Below are 18,082 nucleotides of genomic sequence, written 5' to 3'. Positions count from 1 at the left end.
CCTTTTCTATGGCATTTCAACGCCTCATTACTATCAGTCCTTAACACCTCTTACATTTAATCTACTTGATTTAAGTTTCAAATTTCATCTTGGGCTGAAGAGGTAGGTGTACAAACCCAGAATACTTTAACCAAAATAACCCTAACTTACTCTTACCAAGCCTACAGTATCAGAACTGCTGTTCTTATATTATTACCTATCCTATTATTATCCAACAATTGATTTCATGTTAATTAAACTACAGTTAAGTGACCAAAATCTTGTTTATCAGCTCAACAATAACTACTAACAATTAACTTTATTATATTCATTTTCCATTTTAGATTTTCCAACCCACAAGTGTCGTTTCAAATTCTGAAATTCAATCCTCTTATGCAAATAATGTCATGTTTCATCACAATTTCATGGTTGTCTGGCCTTTCTTCGAGTGATCACAAATTGATTTACAATTACAGAATTATTTTACCTTTAGAATTAATTTTTAAGAAGACACCACCTACATAAGAATTTCAATAAAAGCAGTAATGGATTATGGATAATTATAAACTCAATTTGATTCATAAAAAAATAAACATTTTTTTTATTATTTTATAACTGATTCATACATAAATTGTTATTTATAAAAGAAAAAATTAATTTACTGGATTACTGAACAACAAAATTAAAAGAAAACCCAAAGTAAAATAGCCACTAGAATAAATCTTTTCATCCACTAAAATAATCATATTTAAAATTTATATCAATCAAATATATTTTTAAAACAACTAAATACTGAATAAAAATCTGTTTACAATTATTAACTAAGGTAAAATTTAAGCACTTTTTTACTCATCATTAAACTGTGTAACCTGTAATGGAACTGAGTAAATAGCTTCCCAAGGTTTTTTAATGCTATCAACAACACTGTCGATAGGAGATAAAGTAATGAATGTTAACATCCACGCTTCTTCAATACCTTTTGTTTCATCAAGAAAGTGAAGAGTCAATTGACATCCATTAACGACCTGCTAACACATTAATTTGTTATCAAAAAACAAAGAAATCACTCTCTGTCAACATATATATCCACATTAAGGAGAACTTTATTATGGATAAAGCCCATAATAATTTCATATTTATAACACTGTAATAAACTACTGACTAAGGACTAGTTCCTCCTTAACCTCTTTAGAAGTATATAGTAATGCACAATTAAAAAAAAGGATAAAAATTATCCTTTTATTTTCTAACAGGAAATTTTCTGGCTTTAAATACTATCAGTATTTAGATATTTCAGTAAAAATCTTTCTTATTCATTATATAAAATTACCTATACAGAAAATTATACCTTATAATTAATCCTGTTTAAAAAAGAAAAAAAATATATAAAATTAATGAATAATGAACATTACGTACTTTGTACAAAAAAGTTATACATGCAGTCCATAAAAATTTAAATATCAACGCAAGATATAATTTATGAAATTAGGAACCACAAAGGGAAAACCCAAACCTAAGGTTACCATATTCTATCAAAAATCTGAGCATAAAGCTCCACAGCTTGAAACTATAGCCAAAGACTATATTTTAATTACCGTTAAATTTAATTGCTTACAAATTATAAGATTATATTTGTACTTTAACTTATTTAATACTTTGGAAAAAAAAGTAGTTTATTATTTTAAATAAACAAAAATAAAGAATTTATTCACACTTGAATTCAAAAAAAAAGATTTCAACAACAAACTTAAGTAAGCATTCTTTTGAACAATGCAGAAATTTATTCATCTTCTTTCCTAAATAAACTGTGGTAGCTTGTTACAGATCTTAGAAATAAAATAACAAAAATTCCTTTAAAACATTTTTGCTTTTGGGTCTGGGTAATGGATGATTCGCTAACCTTAAATTTGGTTTTCTTACATCAAACTCACCATTGTCATTTCAGCTTCTAATAAAAAATTTGTTGAAAATTCATAATAGATGCCCAAGAAGTATTAAGTTCATGAAATACAGGGAAAGTATACTCTACATATTGCTTATTAATAAACAAATAATCTTTTTTTGTATAGTGCTTAGAGGCTTAATGTTATGTTCATAAGTATCACTCCAACAAGAAATTCCACATTGTAACCTTGAGTGTACAATGAACAAAATAGATAAATTTCAAAATAGACTTTAGAAAATAATAATGTAGAAAGCAGAACTTTCTACATTTATAATACAATCCATCTAAAGTTTGACCCCCTTACTGACACTGAAAATCATAAATTTAGTCTTTGAACTCAAAATCATCCGTAGTACTGAACAAGAATTTCAATTTATCTTTTAAAAGAGTGTTCTGTATCTTAATTTAAAATTATAAATAATAGTGTTGTGCAAATCAATGGAAACATTGCCTTTTAGATGAAAATTTCAGTTAAGTTGGATCCACTGCCCTTAATAAAGCTACCTTTGTTGGTTATTAGGAAAACATCTACGCTTAAAGCTGTTTCTTTTTTATAATCCAATGTGAAGTTTCACATGGAGTATTTTGAAATTAATTAGATTTGTTTAATTTTTGAAGTCCATGTGTTTGGATTTTGCTGCATATTGCAAGATTTTTTATTGACATCATTCAATTTGATTTTTTAATTATAAATGTTATACAATTTCTTAGAATCTTATTTCAGAAGAATGAATTAAATCGTAATTCTCTATGAACACTGTTTAATGTAACAAACTTGAATCGCAGCATAATGTTACATGTCAATTCCATTATACTCCTGAAAAAAGGGACTGGTTATGTCAAACAAAGGCAGGTTACTAGAAGAGATTTTGCCATGCCAACCAGGTAATCTAAAGAGTTGGTTTTCAGAAATCAATTTGTGATTTTCAAAGAGGAATGGCCAGTTTAGATGTTGAAATTCATTGTTAAACTGTTTGATTGTTTGACTGAAATCGCTGGAATAAGATCAGAAACCGTCTCTTCAAAAAAAAAAAAACATTCTACAAGAAAAAATGAAGTAAAAAAATTTACAATGGGTTAAGAAACATGTACACTGAATTCTGAACAATGGTCAAAATTGAGCCCAAATTGGTGCTTCAGTCCTCTATCTGAACAGCAACCAAAAATGGTATGGATATTTTTAAAAATTCAAAATTTTCAAACATAATAATAATTTGAACAGTTAATGTTTAGAAGAACACAAAAAAAGTATTATTAGACTCTTACCGCATCCATAAGGTTCATTATATTATGTACAGTGTAAATAACAGGTATCTCATCCTCTTTTAATAACCACCTAAGATCTGATGTCAATATAAATAATTCACAACCAGTACTCGCTATACAAGATAAAGGCAAAACAACATCACTTTCTGAAACAAGCAAAAATACACCGCACTATGATAATAATTACACATACGGATAATATTCATACACAAAAATTTGATAGTTCATCCTCATTAGTAGTAGCAGTAAATTTTACAAATATTAGAAGAATCAAAACGTATCAAGCAATTGCTCTGCTCCCGACTAGGTTTTAATTATCACTAAAAAATAATGACTTCAACTGAATAAATAGAAAAATAAGCAAATAGAAGTTTAAACATTAAAAGACGTTTAAATTTAAACGCCTATAAATTCAATATTTACAAATATTTTTTAAGGGTTTTTAGTAATTCAAAAATACTTGTAAAAGAGAGAACAAAATGTGTGTTGATCATGTGTCTTGATCAACGATGCATACACAGCAAGCGAGCCTCTGCCATAACCAATTCAAATAATTATGCAATGTCCTCAAATTGACTTAACTAAATTCCTCTGTATACTGTTAACATACTGTAAAATACAGGTGATTCACAGAATTATCCACTTTCTGAGCTCATTCTACTACTGAAAATAACTGAAGCGGTTAATATAAACATGGATCCGGAAGCGTTTCATTAGTGGTTGTTATGGCTAGCAAATAATTTCACCCTGATTCCTGGGCAAAGAGCTAGATAAAACTGTACTGAAAGTTTAAGAACCCAAATTAAGGGATAAACTATGGTTTTTGTCCTAACAAACTGAATAAAGCAGGTTCCAGAACCATATCTCCCGTAGTTTTCATAATATCTGATGAAAAAGAGAAAAATTTGTTGTCTAAAAACACATTTTTTAATGTTTGTAATACAAAAACTTTGTTAAATAACTAATAATGCATAAAATTTATTATCAAAATTTGTAGAGAATTTAATTCAAACAAAATTTATGTAAAATCAAAAGCATAATTAAATTAAAATCATATATTTACATGCTAATTATTTCAGCTATTGAAATTAAATAAGAAATTTATTACGATAAAAATTTCTTCATAAAAAAAAGAATATTTATGAATTTAATAATTACAATTCAATAAAGTAAAACATGTTTGCTTACCGTTATCACGTTTAATAGTAATAGAGCAGGTTATAAATAAAGTACAAATATTATTACTATCCTTTATATGGCAATTAGCGGACAAAACATTTTGAAGAATCATATAATGATCGGTATTAACATAAGGTACTGTGGCTGAAGATAAAGTCAGTTCATCATCGATAACCTTCAACTGATCAGACACCGGTAACTGGAAACTTGCTGAAAATAAAGAAATTTTTTTTTTATATATTTATATAGTCAAATAAGCATTACTTACTACATTTTTAGTCAACACCTTCAAACATTGTATGCAGATATCAGTTTCAAATAAAGGGTTGGGAAGATTTTCTTTGTATTTTAATGAAACAGTAAAACAAGGTTTTTTATATTTCAAATGAAGTTTATTAAAATAAATGTGTAGTTGTTATTAACCACCTTTTCCTATTATTTAGATAAAGTCATAATCCTATCATCATACAACTTCTATGTATTCTGGACAAAAAACTATGATTTTCACATGCTTTTTTTGAAGCAAGTTTTCACTGTCAAAGAGTTTTACAAACTGAAACAAACTGTAGTCTGACAATGCAAGTTCAAGACTATATGGTGAATGCATTAATAAAACTTCCCTGCCAAGCTCTCTCAATTTTCAACAGGTCATCAAAGAAAGGTATGTGGAGTCATATTCATCTTTATCTAATGCTTTTACAAAATTCATTATCATGCCTAGTTTTATGTGTAGAGGTGGAAAAATAATATAATCTGCTTTGACAAAAGGCAATCAATATTGACAACATTTTCCTTTCCTGAAGTAAACTGACTTCTTTTTGGCCAGTCTTTAACTGTTAGTATTTATCTGTAGCCCGACTGACACACAAACAACAAAAACTGACATGGGTTGTAAAGCCACTCTAGAGACCGAGAAGAAGCCCCTATCACTTTCAGGTCATTGATGATTCGCCTTCAGTGTTAATCATACTTAATAGCTTTTAGAATTTTTTGCGTACTTTCATTCCTTCAGCATGTGTTACCAGTATAGAAGAAAACTTATTTGAGTTATGCAATAACATTGCCTTTAGACTTCTTTTTGATGAGTCTATAAATAAACACCTATCATGAATAACATATTCAATGTCCAGTTCTGACATTAACCCCTTAACATCATGACAGGTATAAATTAAACCTTCTCTTCTAAAGTATTTCAGTAAATTTTCGTTTTGATTTCTATATACTAAATTTTAATATCCTTTTTTAATAATATGCATTCTTTAAGACATGAATCTAGGATAATGCATGTTGCTTCAGAAAATACAAATCACAAATTAGGTCGTTCAGTTCTGCTTGTGTGATGAGGTGAGGTTCAGTATTTGATTCTTCTGGAATATAATTAACATCTGTTGAGGATTCATCGATTGAGCCCTCCGGGAATCAGATTTTTAAGCAAATCAGAATTTCTGGGGAATCAGAATTTCTTTCTAAGCAGTTGGAGCGATCTGAATTGGTAAATAACCACCAAGTACTGGTCTTATAGCTGAACGAAGATTAGGGTATGAGATACTACTTTTATTGTTTGAATTGAAACCAGTAATAATTGTTAAGCAAAAATAGCAGTCATCATAATGGTTAGTAGGCTCTTACCAAATTATAGGTACGCCAAAATGCAAATGCTCTTTTTTCCTTTTAACCATCATGTCAGTTTAACATAGCACTTGACACACGGTACATATAGAGCCCAGGACTTTTCTTGGTCTCCTAAGGGAAAATAAAAATAGTGTTTGTAAGCAGTTTTCAGCAGATTCAATACTGGTTTTCATTGACTTTTCGTGGTGAATTCTCCGTAACAAAAAATAGTTGGAGAATTTTTAAAAGCCTGGTTTTTTTTCACTGTAAAATTCAAACTGTTTTAATAAAAGAAAGTAAACTGAAATATTACAGAAATACTTACATAATTATAAAAATACTTTTAATTTTAAGTTTTAATTTATAAATTCTTAATTACTTAAAATACTTCATAAAATTGTTTCAACATGGAGTGCACTAAAACACACACAACTTAATCTTGATGTTCAATAAACTAATACCAAAAGTTGTTCTGTCATAAAAATCTTTCACTAAATTTACGGCATCACATGTGAAACAATTTTTATAATATGTGTATGATAAAACCACTACCACAACTAAAGAACACAGCAAGTCATACCAAGAGCTGAACTCATATTGAAGAAAATTTCATCACGTTGAATTACTCGAGTTATTGAAATGTCTATACATGTCTGGCTTAACATGAAATGACATCAATTGTCTGTTATGTATCAAATATAGGTCTACAGCATGCATCACAATATAAATCAGATGTAAATAAGCAATCATAGAAACGTACTAACTTATTTGTATTGTTCGACAAATGATGGAACAAATAAATTTAAGGGGTTTTAACTTAAGAATGTTACATGATAGGTTGTTTCGGAATACATATTCAAAGATTCAATACATAAAATACTATACAGAACACCTACTCCCTTTCATTCCCAAATTTTATGTCGACCAATGATAATTATTTGATGACTTTGAAGTAATATATAGGTTAAGTGCAGAAGGAACTCTTACTCTACCGTAGTATACCTTTACTGTGGTGTAACTAAACCTGAGTATTCTGTACAATATGATAGTTAAAGCTCAGCTTTCACAAAAAATTAATAAATCCTTTATAAGATGACTTGTTCATTTCTGAATTTATAATGTGCAACACATTAACAGTTATTTTAAAACTTTAAGGTTGTTAATTAAGGAAAAAAGGACCTAAATCATAGCAAATTTTTCAATTATCAACTTTTAGAATACACAACACAGTGCAATTTCCAAGACAAAATATTTTCCTTCAGAAGTTGAACTATTGCATATTTTTTAAAATATATTTAAAATTTTCAGTCTTCTGCAGCAAGGGTTTCAGGAGTTACAGTGCTTTAAAAAAACGTATTTTTATTTCAAAGTCGCTTACAGAAATAATTCAAACATAGAGAACATCCTTACATTAATAAAGAATGCCAAAAATATAACAAATTAATAATCCTTCATTTACATTACATTACGAAATAGAAAATGATTAGTAAGAACCAACCGATATCTTAACTGAATTTATAAAAAAAGAAAGATAAATTTAATGGAAAATTTGATTCAGGAAATTTGTGTCTTTTATGAAAGGTGACTAACGGGAAACGGATGTTTTTTGAACAGCCAGTGCATTATTTTTACAAGTGGTGGGAAGATTGAGGTTAGGTAATTCTCTTGGACGACACAGCATCGTGTTTTCGCGTATGATACTTTTATTCCAAATAATGAGTCTATTGTCCCAACACAACAGATCTTTCATCGCCACTTCAACATTAGTCGGGGGACACAGTTCCAAGCCGAAATACATTGTTAAGATGGGTTGAAGCGTTCAGAACAACAGGAACAAAAACAAAGAAAAGTCACCAGGCTCTGTAATAACCGTAAGGACGCCTGAAAATATCACCGGTGAGAGCAGCATTAATCAGGAGTCCAAGTCAATCTGCAGACATATACAAGAACTAAACATGAGCCGTGATTCTGTGACGAAGATTTTACGACTTGATTTGAAATTCCATCCGTATAAAATGCAGGTGGTCCAGCAACTCAAAATGGGGGATTATGAACAAAGAAAAGACTTCGCAGTGCATATTCAAGTGTTGTTTAACGATAATCCTAATGCAATACTGTTAGCGACAAAGCTAATTTTCACCTAAACAGCTCTGTAAATAAACAAAACTTTCATTATTGGGCCCCTTAAAATCCCTGTAACGCTCATGAAAAACCTCTCCACTCTCCAAAGGTTAGTCAGATTGGTGTGCGATTGCCAGTTTTGGAGTAATCGGGCCGTATTTTTTCGAGAAAAATGATTTGTCCTCCTGTGACTGTTTCCTGTGGGGATATTTGAAAGAATGTATTTATGTTTACAAACCCCGTAATTTAATATATTTGAAAGATGCAATCAAAGAAAATAATTTTCAAAACATGACATCATTTTCAAAAAATGACAATTTTTAATCAAATAGTATATTTTGACCTTTATTTGTGTAACACAAAAATAATATTATTTTGTAAATTAACTTTGTACTGTTCATTTGAAAACTGTCCATTTCCCAGTCACCCTATGCAAGAAGATATAAGGACTTTATATATATAATTTTTAATATAATAATTTTTATTTATATAATTTTTTTCCTGTATTAATACAGGAAAAAACCAGGTATAACTGCCATATACCCGGTGATGTACAAAACATTGTATTTAATTAGGTGCAAAGTGCTTGCATTCATAACATCTACGGTTTGAATTTTTTGACAATCATATTACACTCTCGTATAATTACAATTGGTAATTGTTGAATGAAGTATATTAAGATTATCCTGTAAGAATTTTGTTATTTTCTATTATTAAAACTGAAATACCTACAGAAATACTTTGAAAAATGCGAGTCTACTGTAGATTTGATAAAAGATTGTTCTTATCTATTGCAGATTCCTTTGAAAAGCAAAATAATTTATTACTTCAAACAGAAAATAAACTACAAGATATAGCAAGTTCAGTTACAAACATGAAAGTAGTTTGTTATAATATTTTCAGTTCCTAAAAAATTGTGGTCAGCAGAACTGTTAAGCAATTATTATGCAAATCAATTTAGTTTTACAGCATTTAAATATTATATGCTGTATTGTTGTTGTTTTACACACAAAGGTCATTAAAAATCACGCAACTATGTAATACCCGTATAATAGATACAAGTGTACAATGCTGGATGATGTCCAAATAATTTCTATTAACGGGGAAATTTTGTTCCAGTAGTTAAGCAGATGTTGGCAACATGAAAAAATATAACACTGTTCACTCATGTGTACACAACGACTAGTATACGTTAAGCAGAGATGTCTTTCACATTGATCCAGCAGTACCACCCACCTTAATGTTGAAGTTTATTTAAAAATCATAATTGTACTTAAAATGCCTAAAAGATTTTTCTAGTGTTTATCTCAATGCCATAATGCAAAAAAACTCCACCATTTGCTATTTAGTATCTTACTTCTGAGAGACAGGAAGTATTGTAGCCGACTTTCAATAATGTTATTGCTGACATGTTCCAAGCATACAAGTATCATCACCGCTTTGCACACATACATATTACTATCAGATATCCAAAATTCACTGGCACCTTTTACTAGAGTAATTTTAAGGAATATCTAGGCAGTGAGAATTATTTTACGTGACTGTTTAGAAAGTGAAAAAGCTATTAAAGGTCTATCCTTACTGAATTCATATAAAACATGCGATAGAACCAGACAAGGATAGCAGTATTACTGGTGGTTCTCCCACATTATCAGAAATCGTGAAAATTTTAGATAAAATCTATTTACTGAAGAATCACATTTTATCTTGTGCGAAGGAAATCAAAATTCAGATTTCTGAGAACACACATGATGCACAATTTATTTTATAAAACAGACTGATTTTTCATGGATTTTGGCCTTACTGAACTCCAGACCTTTCTCTTCTTGACTTATTTCTGCGGGTTTTTAAAAGAAAATCTCAGTAGATGTTTACATTATTACCCCTATCTGATTCTTTCTTCTTTGAAATATGTAATGTAAATCTGCATAAAATTAATTTTATTTATAGAAAAATAATATAATTAATTTTTTTCAATTATCATAATATATCTGCATTATCTTAAAGTCCATTTTAATACTTCTCTACTCAGCCCCATTGCAAACTCCATTCTATGTTAAGTCATGTAGTTGCAATGTTGATTTTGTAGATCTAATTTAAAATGTAGTTATAAAACCCACAAAAATGTTACTAGTAAATGGCTTATTCTGAAACAGTTTTGATATGTTATGATTTCACAAGTTCACACTTTAAAAATATGCAGTTTAAAAATCAAATTTACCAAGCAAGAAAATATATCTGTTTGTACTACTTTAGATCCTATTAAAACCATCTCAGCAAGATTTTCTATGTAAATGAATTAAAAATATCGAGGTGGGTATGTGTAGATTGGAATGTCTATATGTACAAAATAGTATCAAATTCAGTGACCCTGGTGACACTAACCAATTTCAATTTGAAAAGAATCAGAGGTGGGTACATAATAATAGACAATTACCACCATACAATTGATGAATTGATAATACATTCAAACTGTATTTCCACCGTTTTTTAATCTTTGAATCTACAATAAAGAATGATTTTTAGGTATATAATACATGTTCAAGCGTGTTCTGACATGTGAAAAAACACATTATGGTCACATTATATAACATATTTCCAAAACCTACTTTTAAAAAACAACAATTTGCCAAGATATATGGAATATAGAAACAATTAATTCATCGATAATATTAAATTAATGCATTAATTAATAAATTTAATAAAAATATTCACTTACAATCAGATATAAATTTAAAAAAATCGTTAGTGCGTTTAACATCATGTAAAACTAATAAAAAACCTAAATTTTGATCAACATTAACTTTTACACCTTGATCCCAAGATATACGAGATAACTGTGCTTTTGCCAAAGGTACTGATAATACTTTTTCCAAAAAGTTACTGGCATCATCACTGAAAAAAAGAAAAAATTTATTTGCTTATCATATATTAACTGAAATACTTCAATAATTTAATGAAAGCAACAATAAGTCAAAATGTTATTATTGAATCAATTTCACCCTAATAGTACACCAAAAATTTCTCCATAGTTTACATAATTAGTCAGATATAACCAAATTAAGCAAATTATGAATGTTATTTATTTAATCATTATACAGAACTTTAATTTTCACAAAAAAAGTTATGTTTTTTCTTTTTAAAAACTATCTTTCTCATAAACAAAGCTTCTCTTAACAACTTGAAACACCAATTACAACTGTCTCAGTAATGTATGGATCACTTCAAAAAAATTATTAAACCGTAAGGTTAATTTTCCTATAAGTTTTTTTATAACAGATATGAGTTATATTAATAATTTTTAAATAACTATTATTATTCTAAATGTACACATTATTATTCTTTTAAATGTACAGTATCCAAAAAATAGTCTAAAATACAAAATTCTACAGTTATATTCTTTATTCTCATATTCATATATTCCATATTCATATGCTTTAGTTTTAAACTGCAAAACATATACCAAATGAATTATTTAAATTGAAAGCAAAATAAGAAAGCACTTTCTTATTATTTATTATTATACTCTTTCCACTATCAATTATTTAATTTTTTTTTAAATAAAAAAATCAGTTTACACATTTCTTTTTTAAAGTATTCTTTATTGTGTTAATAGATACGATGGTGAAATTTTTATTTACTATAATAAAAGGCAGTGTTTGCAGCTACATGGAATAATACTTCCTTGTCAAACTGCAATTTGCGTTTCATAAGTTTGAAATGTTTCTGTTCCTTATTAATGAGAAAATGTAATAATGTTAATATGAAAAATGTTCAAAATAATTCCTATTTAAAATTTCCAACTTTTAAGTGAGAAAAAAAACAAAAATCAGCAGAAAACGATATCTTTTTTAACTTTTCTATATAATTACTAAACTTGGATAAACATTTTTTCTGATGATAAACGAATGCCTCAATAACAATTTCTGTTTATTTCTCTTAAGAATGTTTTGATCACTTTACCCACTAAACTAAAAAAATGCATTCCTCAATGTTCATTTTAATATAGTCATAGGAAGTTAAGAGAACAACAAAATTGAGGTTGTACGACGGCAGAGTTATGGTTTTACACAGTATAATTTCAAAAGAGACGTAGTAGTTTCTGACATGTAAGCATATACTGTCAAGTTGGAGAATAAAATTTTGAGAAAATTAAATTCATTGAACACAATCTATTAAGCACTGCCAATTGAAATTTGAAGCCATTTAGTGATATACATTTAAATATAAGACAGACAAAATAAAATCACTGATAAATGAAACATTGATTCTAATTGTCGATGTACATCAAATATGGATATTCAGTCATTATTGAACACCTCACATTAACGATGAACTTTTACTGATCTAAATTAATGATCCATGAATTTTGTGAGCTTTTATTTTTTTTATACACAAATCAATCATACCTACATTTCTTGGATGTAAACTTACAAGGGCGCATGCATCAAACGTGTCACTCTGAACTGAAAATTTGCATTGAGAATGGCATAGTGTTATCCAATGTTATTCGGAATCAGTTCTTTTCCCACCACTAGGCCAACCAATACTTATAGCAGCAGATTAAACAGATGTTACTTCTTGAACATTCCTCATGATTACAAATTTTGGATTTGCATAATCGATTTTAATTGCCATAAGTTCTATTTGGTTGTAACCTACGTTACAAGTGAAAGAATTCATAAATTCAGTTTCTCTACACTTTTAGAATACTCTTCTGAATTTCCAAATTTATTGTTCAACAATTTATGTTAGTTTAAAAGATAGGTTTTACGGCTAATCAAGTGAGAATTTTTTGCCTCATTTTTACTGGATACAAATATATTCAGCTTATATTTCAGCTGTATATTCAGCTTAAACATCGGGACAATGTAGAAGTCAATTAATATTCAGACTCAAAATCCTGATCGGGTTCCAAGTAAGACAGTAAATCACATACACTATAACTTGACAGTTCTACAATACCTGGATGCATAAAGAGTGACACCCTAACAATGTAAGGATGTAAACAAGATAGATGTACAATAGCCAAAGCCAAAATAATGAATCAGTTTCCGTAGATTCCTGAAGCTCAGAAACCTGGACGCAGTAAAAATTTAATTTAATTAATATATATGATCACAACAGTTGTCACAAAAAATAACCAAAGGCTAAAGAATTTTTACCAAGAATGTCATAAACAAATCTATAAATGGTGTTTACTAAGATTCAATAGGTGCATCTTGTTATCGATTATTTGACTGGCGGGCTCACAACCGAGCTGGAAACAAAAAGCGAAATCCTAAATAAAAATAGACAAACCACTTAAAACAAAAGTTATGAAATGATGTCCGACTGGATTTTATTTTTTAGTGATAAAAGCTTAATTTAAAAAAAAAAATTGATTCCAAGAGTTGTAGTGTTTTCATAATTATATTGATTACTCTCTGTATAGCCTACACTCACAACAAAAAATTAATTATCACATTTTTTTTTTGTCTTAAAGTATGTGTCATACTGCACATGTTTGAAAATTATGAATTTAAAAATGCCATTATAGATAATTAAATTCATGGCAGGGAAACACTTTGATAAAAATAGAGTAAATGAAACAACGTTAAGTACAAAGCCAATGGTAACTATTATACAAGAAATAATACAATTATATTATAAATAAGTTTTTTCTTCTTTAATTTTATGTATATCTCAAAACATAATGCGTGAAAAAAAAGACATTACTTGAGTGTACTTACCCGCATTCTTTCCCTGTAACTTTCAGCAGAAAACATGAATGTGTTGATATTACTAGACATCCAGGATAACTGGTATTATTTTGTTCAATAACATCAGCCTAACAAAAATGACATACATATATTAACAAATAATAACCCTAAAATAAGCATCACGTATATATAACATTCAAACATCATACACCAATAAATATAATTTATTGAATTATATCCTAGTTGAATATATCTAGAGAAAATAAACATATCTAATCTACCATAAGAAATGGTGCACAGACTTATATTGGTTACCCCCCCCAGGTTGTAGGAGAATCATAGGAGATTTATTTATTTAAAAATAAAGCTCTCCAACTGTAGCTGCATGACTCACAACCTATTAGTTCAGTTTGAGTTAGCAGGACTAAATATTCCTCCCAGCCAATTTGAATTACAAGTCAACCTGTACTGAAATAGTTTTACGATTTATTTCAACATACTTTTGGAAATTATGGTGCAAATTATGGTCTCTCACATCACAACTGTCAAACTGCAATAAAAATTATTTGCTAATGAAAATGTGATACAGTGCAATGATTAACTTTTTTTCTTTTAAAAGGTCGATCAATAAAATTTAAATTAAAAATTTGAGAATCTTATTATCAGAAACTAATTACAACAAAATTAGCTTCAATGAAAAACTTCCTAATAGTTTTTTAAAACTTTTTCCTAATAGTTTTCAGAAGACCTTCTTTCTACTTTGCCCTCCAGTAAAAAAGAAAAATGGATAGGTTACTAAAGGAACCCTAAATAACAACTTTTTTATGGTCAATTTAATTAAATTACTAAAATATTATAAAAATTTTCCCATCAACTTATTTAAAATAAATTCAAAAGTCTTTTACAGAAATAATATACTCTACTATTAATGATTTCTAAATAAAATTAATTTTAAAAACCTGTATTTTCTACATCTCCATCATGTATTATTTATGTGCACATATATATATATATATATTGTTGCCACATACATGCCGAGCTTTATATCGTCAAGTGCAATGCTAGCTGTTCAGATGTCAGCGAGAGTACAGTACATGTATGTACCTGTACAAACAAGCACCACTCCACACCAGGATAGCTGACCATGCAACTCTCCCACCACGGTTAATGCTACGGCTCACCATGGTGGTGCTGTGGCCACCACCCACAGGCACCTATAAATGAGCAAACAGCAGGACAAATTTTTAATTCGTCGCCAACCACCACCTGGAGAAAAAACAGAAGAAGAAGAAAGAAGTTTCCTGGCCGGCCCAACTTGGGACCTCCTGACAGATCCCAACATCCCTGTGCCAGAGCAGCAGGCCTAACTGGCCCACCAAGGATGCCTCTGGATGTGGAGCTACCTTCCCACGCTTCAAATGCCCTGGCCAGCGGGTCCATAAGCAGGAGCTGGCCCAGCATGGGATCACTCAGGGAGAACCACCTTGGTTACACTGGCAGGGGACGACTGATGCCGACCTGATACTACAGGGCTCTGGGGGCCACCACTGCCACAGTGTAGTGGGGACCTAACTGCCACTGAGAGGAAGCTCAGTTTGATTCCAATGGACAAACTGCAACTCCCTGATTACAGCTGAGCCGACATCGCTGGAGACCAGACCAACAGCCCTTTTAAGGGCTACCAAAAGGTTTTAAGGCACCACATGCTGTCCAAGCCATATGGCAACAATATATATGCTCAAACAACTTTTATCAGTCTTCTGAATGGTGAATTATTTAGTAGTTATAATTAACATTTACCTTAACATTATTTAATATGTTTTACGTTTTAAATAATAGGTGAATTTTTTTCACCATTTATTTTTACTTTATAACTAATTGCATAATTTATGATGCTGCTCTGATGAAGATTTTACTACTGATCAAGATCCTTATTATCTGTAAAATAGCACATCGACCTGATCCTGATACAACCTATGTAATATATTGCTATATACTGATCAGAATAAAAGATTAATTTATGTTAGGTGAACGACACCAAATTTGCAGATTTGAGCATTACCGCCAGGGGAGTTGCCAGAACATGTGATCATAATATTATTATTCATTAATAATATTATGTAAAAATTAAATAAGAATACATTAATGTAACAGATTAGTATTATATCCAGCATTCTGAACATATTTAACAATATCAATAGGCATAGGCAGTTAACTTATAGACATTAAACAGAAGAAAATAACAGCATTATTAATTTTTTTTCCGTTAGCGACTTCCTTATTGAATAGTACTGACTGACAAGAAAACTTTTAAAAATGTTTCATCTGTAATACTGGCTGGAAATATATTATACAACTGTAATACTTTATAACTTTGCATATTTTCATAAACTCACATCTTACCTTTAAAAAGGAAAGCATATTTTTACAATAGAAATTATAATGATTAGTCAAAGTGAGACCAAAATTCAAATAACTGAATTTTAATAAATAACAAGTCACACACACACACACATATATATATATATATATATATATATTTATTTATTTTAATAAATTAATTATTTAATAAATAACAAGTATGAAGTCTAAACACAAAATGTGATACATCCCTCACAGAGGGTGTACAAAAAGAATTACGAGGTTTTAAAGCTATTTAATATTTATCTTAACTTTGACTTACAGTAATAAATTACCAATAAATAGAGAGAGTGTTCTACGCACCTTTCTTCAATAATAAGAAAATAATTTTAAAATTTTCTTTTTCTACTCTGGAAAGCTTAGGTTTATTTTCTCTACACTGCAAACACTCATATCTTTGATTTTAATTTTTATAATTTTATAATTATTAAATTTCAATTTTCCTAAATACATTTCTTTAAATCCTTTATAATTTGCAACATGTTTTTATAAACATTAACAAATATTTCACTCCATTTTTTCGCACATGATATATTAATGGCACCCATGATTTAGCCATTCAGTCCATTTTATTTTTGCTTTTCTTGGGAAAATCAGTACTAAAATAATTCTTGAATACTTCAAAAATTGTATCAGTAACTATAGTTAACATATTCAAATCAAACATAAATTACTGTCACATAGAATTCCATTCTTCAGTTATATTTTAAAAGTACTGATATTATTTAAGGAAGATAATTAAAACAGTTAAAGTAACTTATGAAATCGAATCATTTTATGTTGTATTAAGTGGGGGTTACTAATTTTACTTAAATAATATTTTAGAATAACAAATGTTATTTCTCAAGATAACTTATTTGTTAACAACAATCATGTGTAATGAAACTATAGCACAATAGCATTCTGCATTGTTTGAGTGAACAGTGTACAGACGGCCTAACGCATCGGTAAAATATAAATTAGGATGTCCTTCAACTGCTTTACTTTTTTTACGACGCTGAAACTTTTTCGCTGATGCATTCCATTTGTAATATGTTGGCACTTGAGAGTAAAGTAGCGCCTTTGCTTGCAAACATATCATCCCCCCACAATGAGAAAAATGCAGTTAATGTTGTTGGCAGTGGTGATAATGTTCTTGCATGTGCATTTTCTGTTGTAAAGAACACACATTGTCCATTTTCAAGATGTACTGCCAAATGAACAACTGTTGGATGTTGTTCACGGATTGGAAATGATAAAAAAACACAATATTGCTTCATTGCTACTAATGTAACGTTCCGGTTAACATTGGTCAATTTCATCGATAGATGCAGTCGCATTTACCATTCCAAAAACTGCCATATCGCTTCCTTTGTTGACATATTTGCAAATGTACTTGATTGATTTCACTGAAATGCAATACTCAACATAATGTGTGCTTTGTATGTTTTCGAGAGTAACTGTGAACACGATACAATCCAACAATTATCAACTTTAACATCATTGTTCTGTACTTTTAAAGTGATGGATTTGCAGCCATCTTCAGTTGTTCATCGACGACAGAGTGGATATCCATCATTGTTAGTGAAAGTGTCGACAAGTAAGTCTCCTGGGTATCGTTTCGTGCATTTCCCATCGACATGCATGGTGAATTGTTGTCGAGTAAGCCACATGGACCATGAATCATGTTTTTGGTGACGACTTCAAATAAGTCTGGATCAATATAGACATCTGGTATTTCTGCTCAGATAACAACATCAATTTGTCTGGTGTGATTTTATCGATCAACCAAAACAAAATGTGTGCATGTGGCAATCCTCTTTTTTGCCATTCAATGGAATACATCTAACAGCGCGTCTCTCCAAGAACATGATGCTTG

The 18,082-nt window shown here is 29.6% G+C and overlaps 1 protein-coding gene across 4 annotated transcripts in view; it reads right to left on the bottom strand.

Moving 5' to 3' along the window:
• Positions 1-557: 557 nt before the first annotated feature.
• The window catches only part of LOC142329667 (uncharacterized), a 112,692-nt gene continuing 95,167 nt past the window's right edge, over positions 558-18,082 (bottom strand). For 3 of the 4 annotated variants that reach the window (XM_075374341.1, XM_075374343.1, XM_075374344.1), the window contains 5 exons: positions 13,834-13,931; positions 10,821-10,996; positions 4,379-4,579; positions 3,191-3,336; positions 558-1,007 (listed from right to left, as the gene is read on the bottom strand). In XM_075374341.1, the coding sequence (XP_075230456.1) occupies positions 825-1,007; positions 3,191-3,336; positions 4,379-4,579; positions 10,821-10,996; positions 13,834-13,931 (804 nt within the window). In that variant the 3' untranslated portion in view covers positions 558-824. The remainder of the gene's footprint in view (positions 1,008-3,190; positions 3,337-4,378; positions 4,580-10,820; positions 10,997-13,833; positions 13,932-18,082) is intronic. The other variant, XM_075374342.1, reaches the window with a different exon arrangement.

The sequence above is a fragment of the Lycorma delicatula genome, chromosome 9 (assembly GCF_047948215.1).
Source record: "Lycorma delicatula isolate Av1 chromosome 9, ASM4794821v1, whole genome shotgun sequence".
In the NCBI taxonomy this organism is placed as follows: Eukaryota; Metazoa; Arthropoda; class Insecta; order Hemiptera; family Fulgoridae; genus Lycorma; species Lycorma delicatula.
Note: the sequence above shows the minus strand (reverse complement) of the source record. Positions and strands in the feature narration are given on the sequence as shown.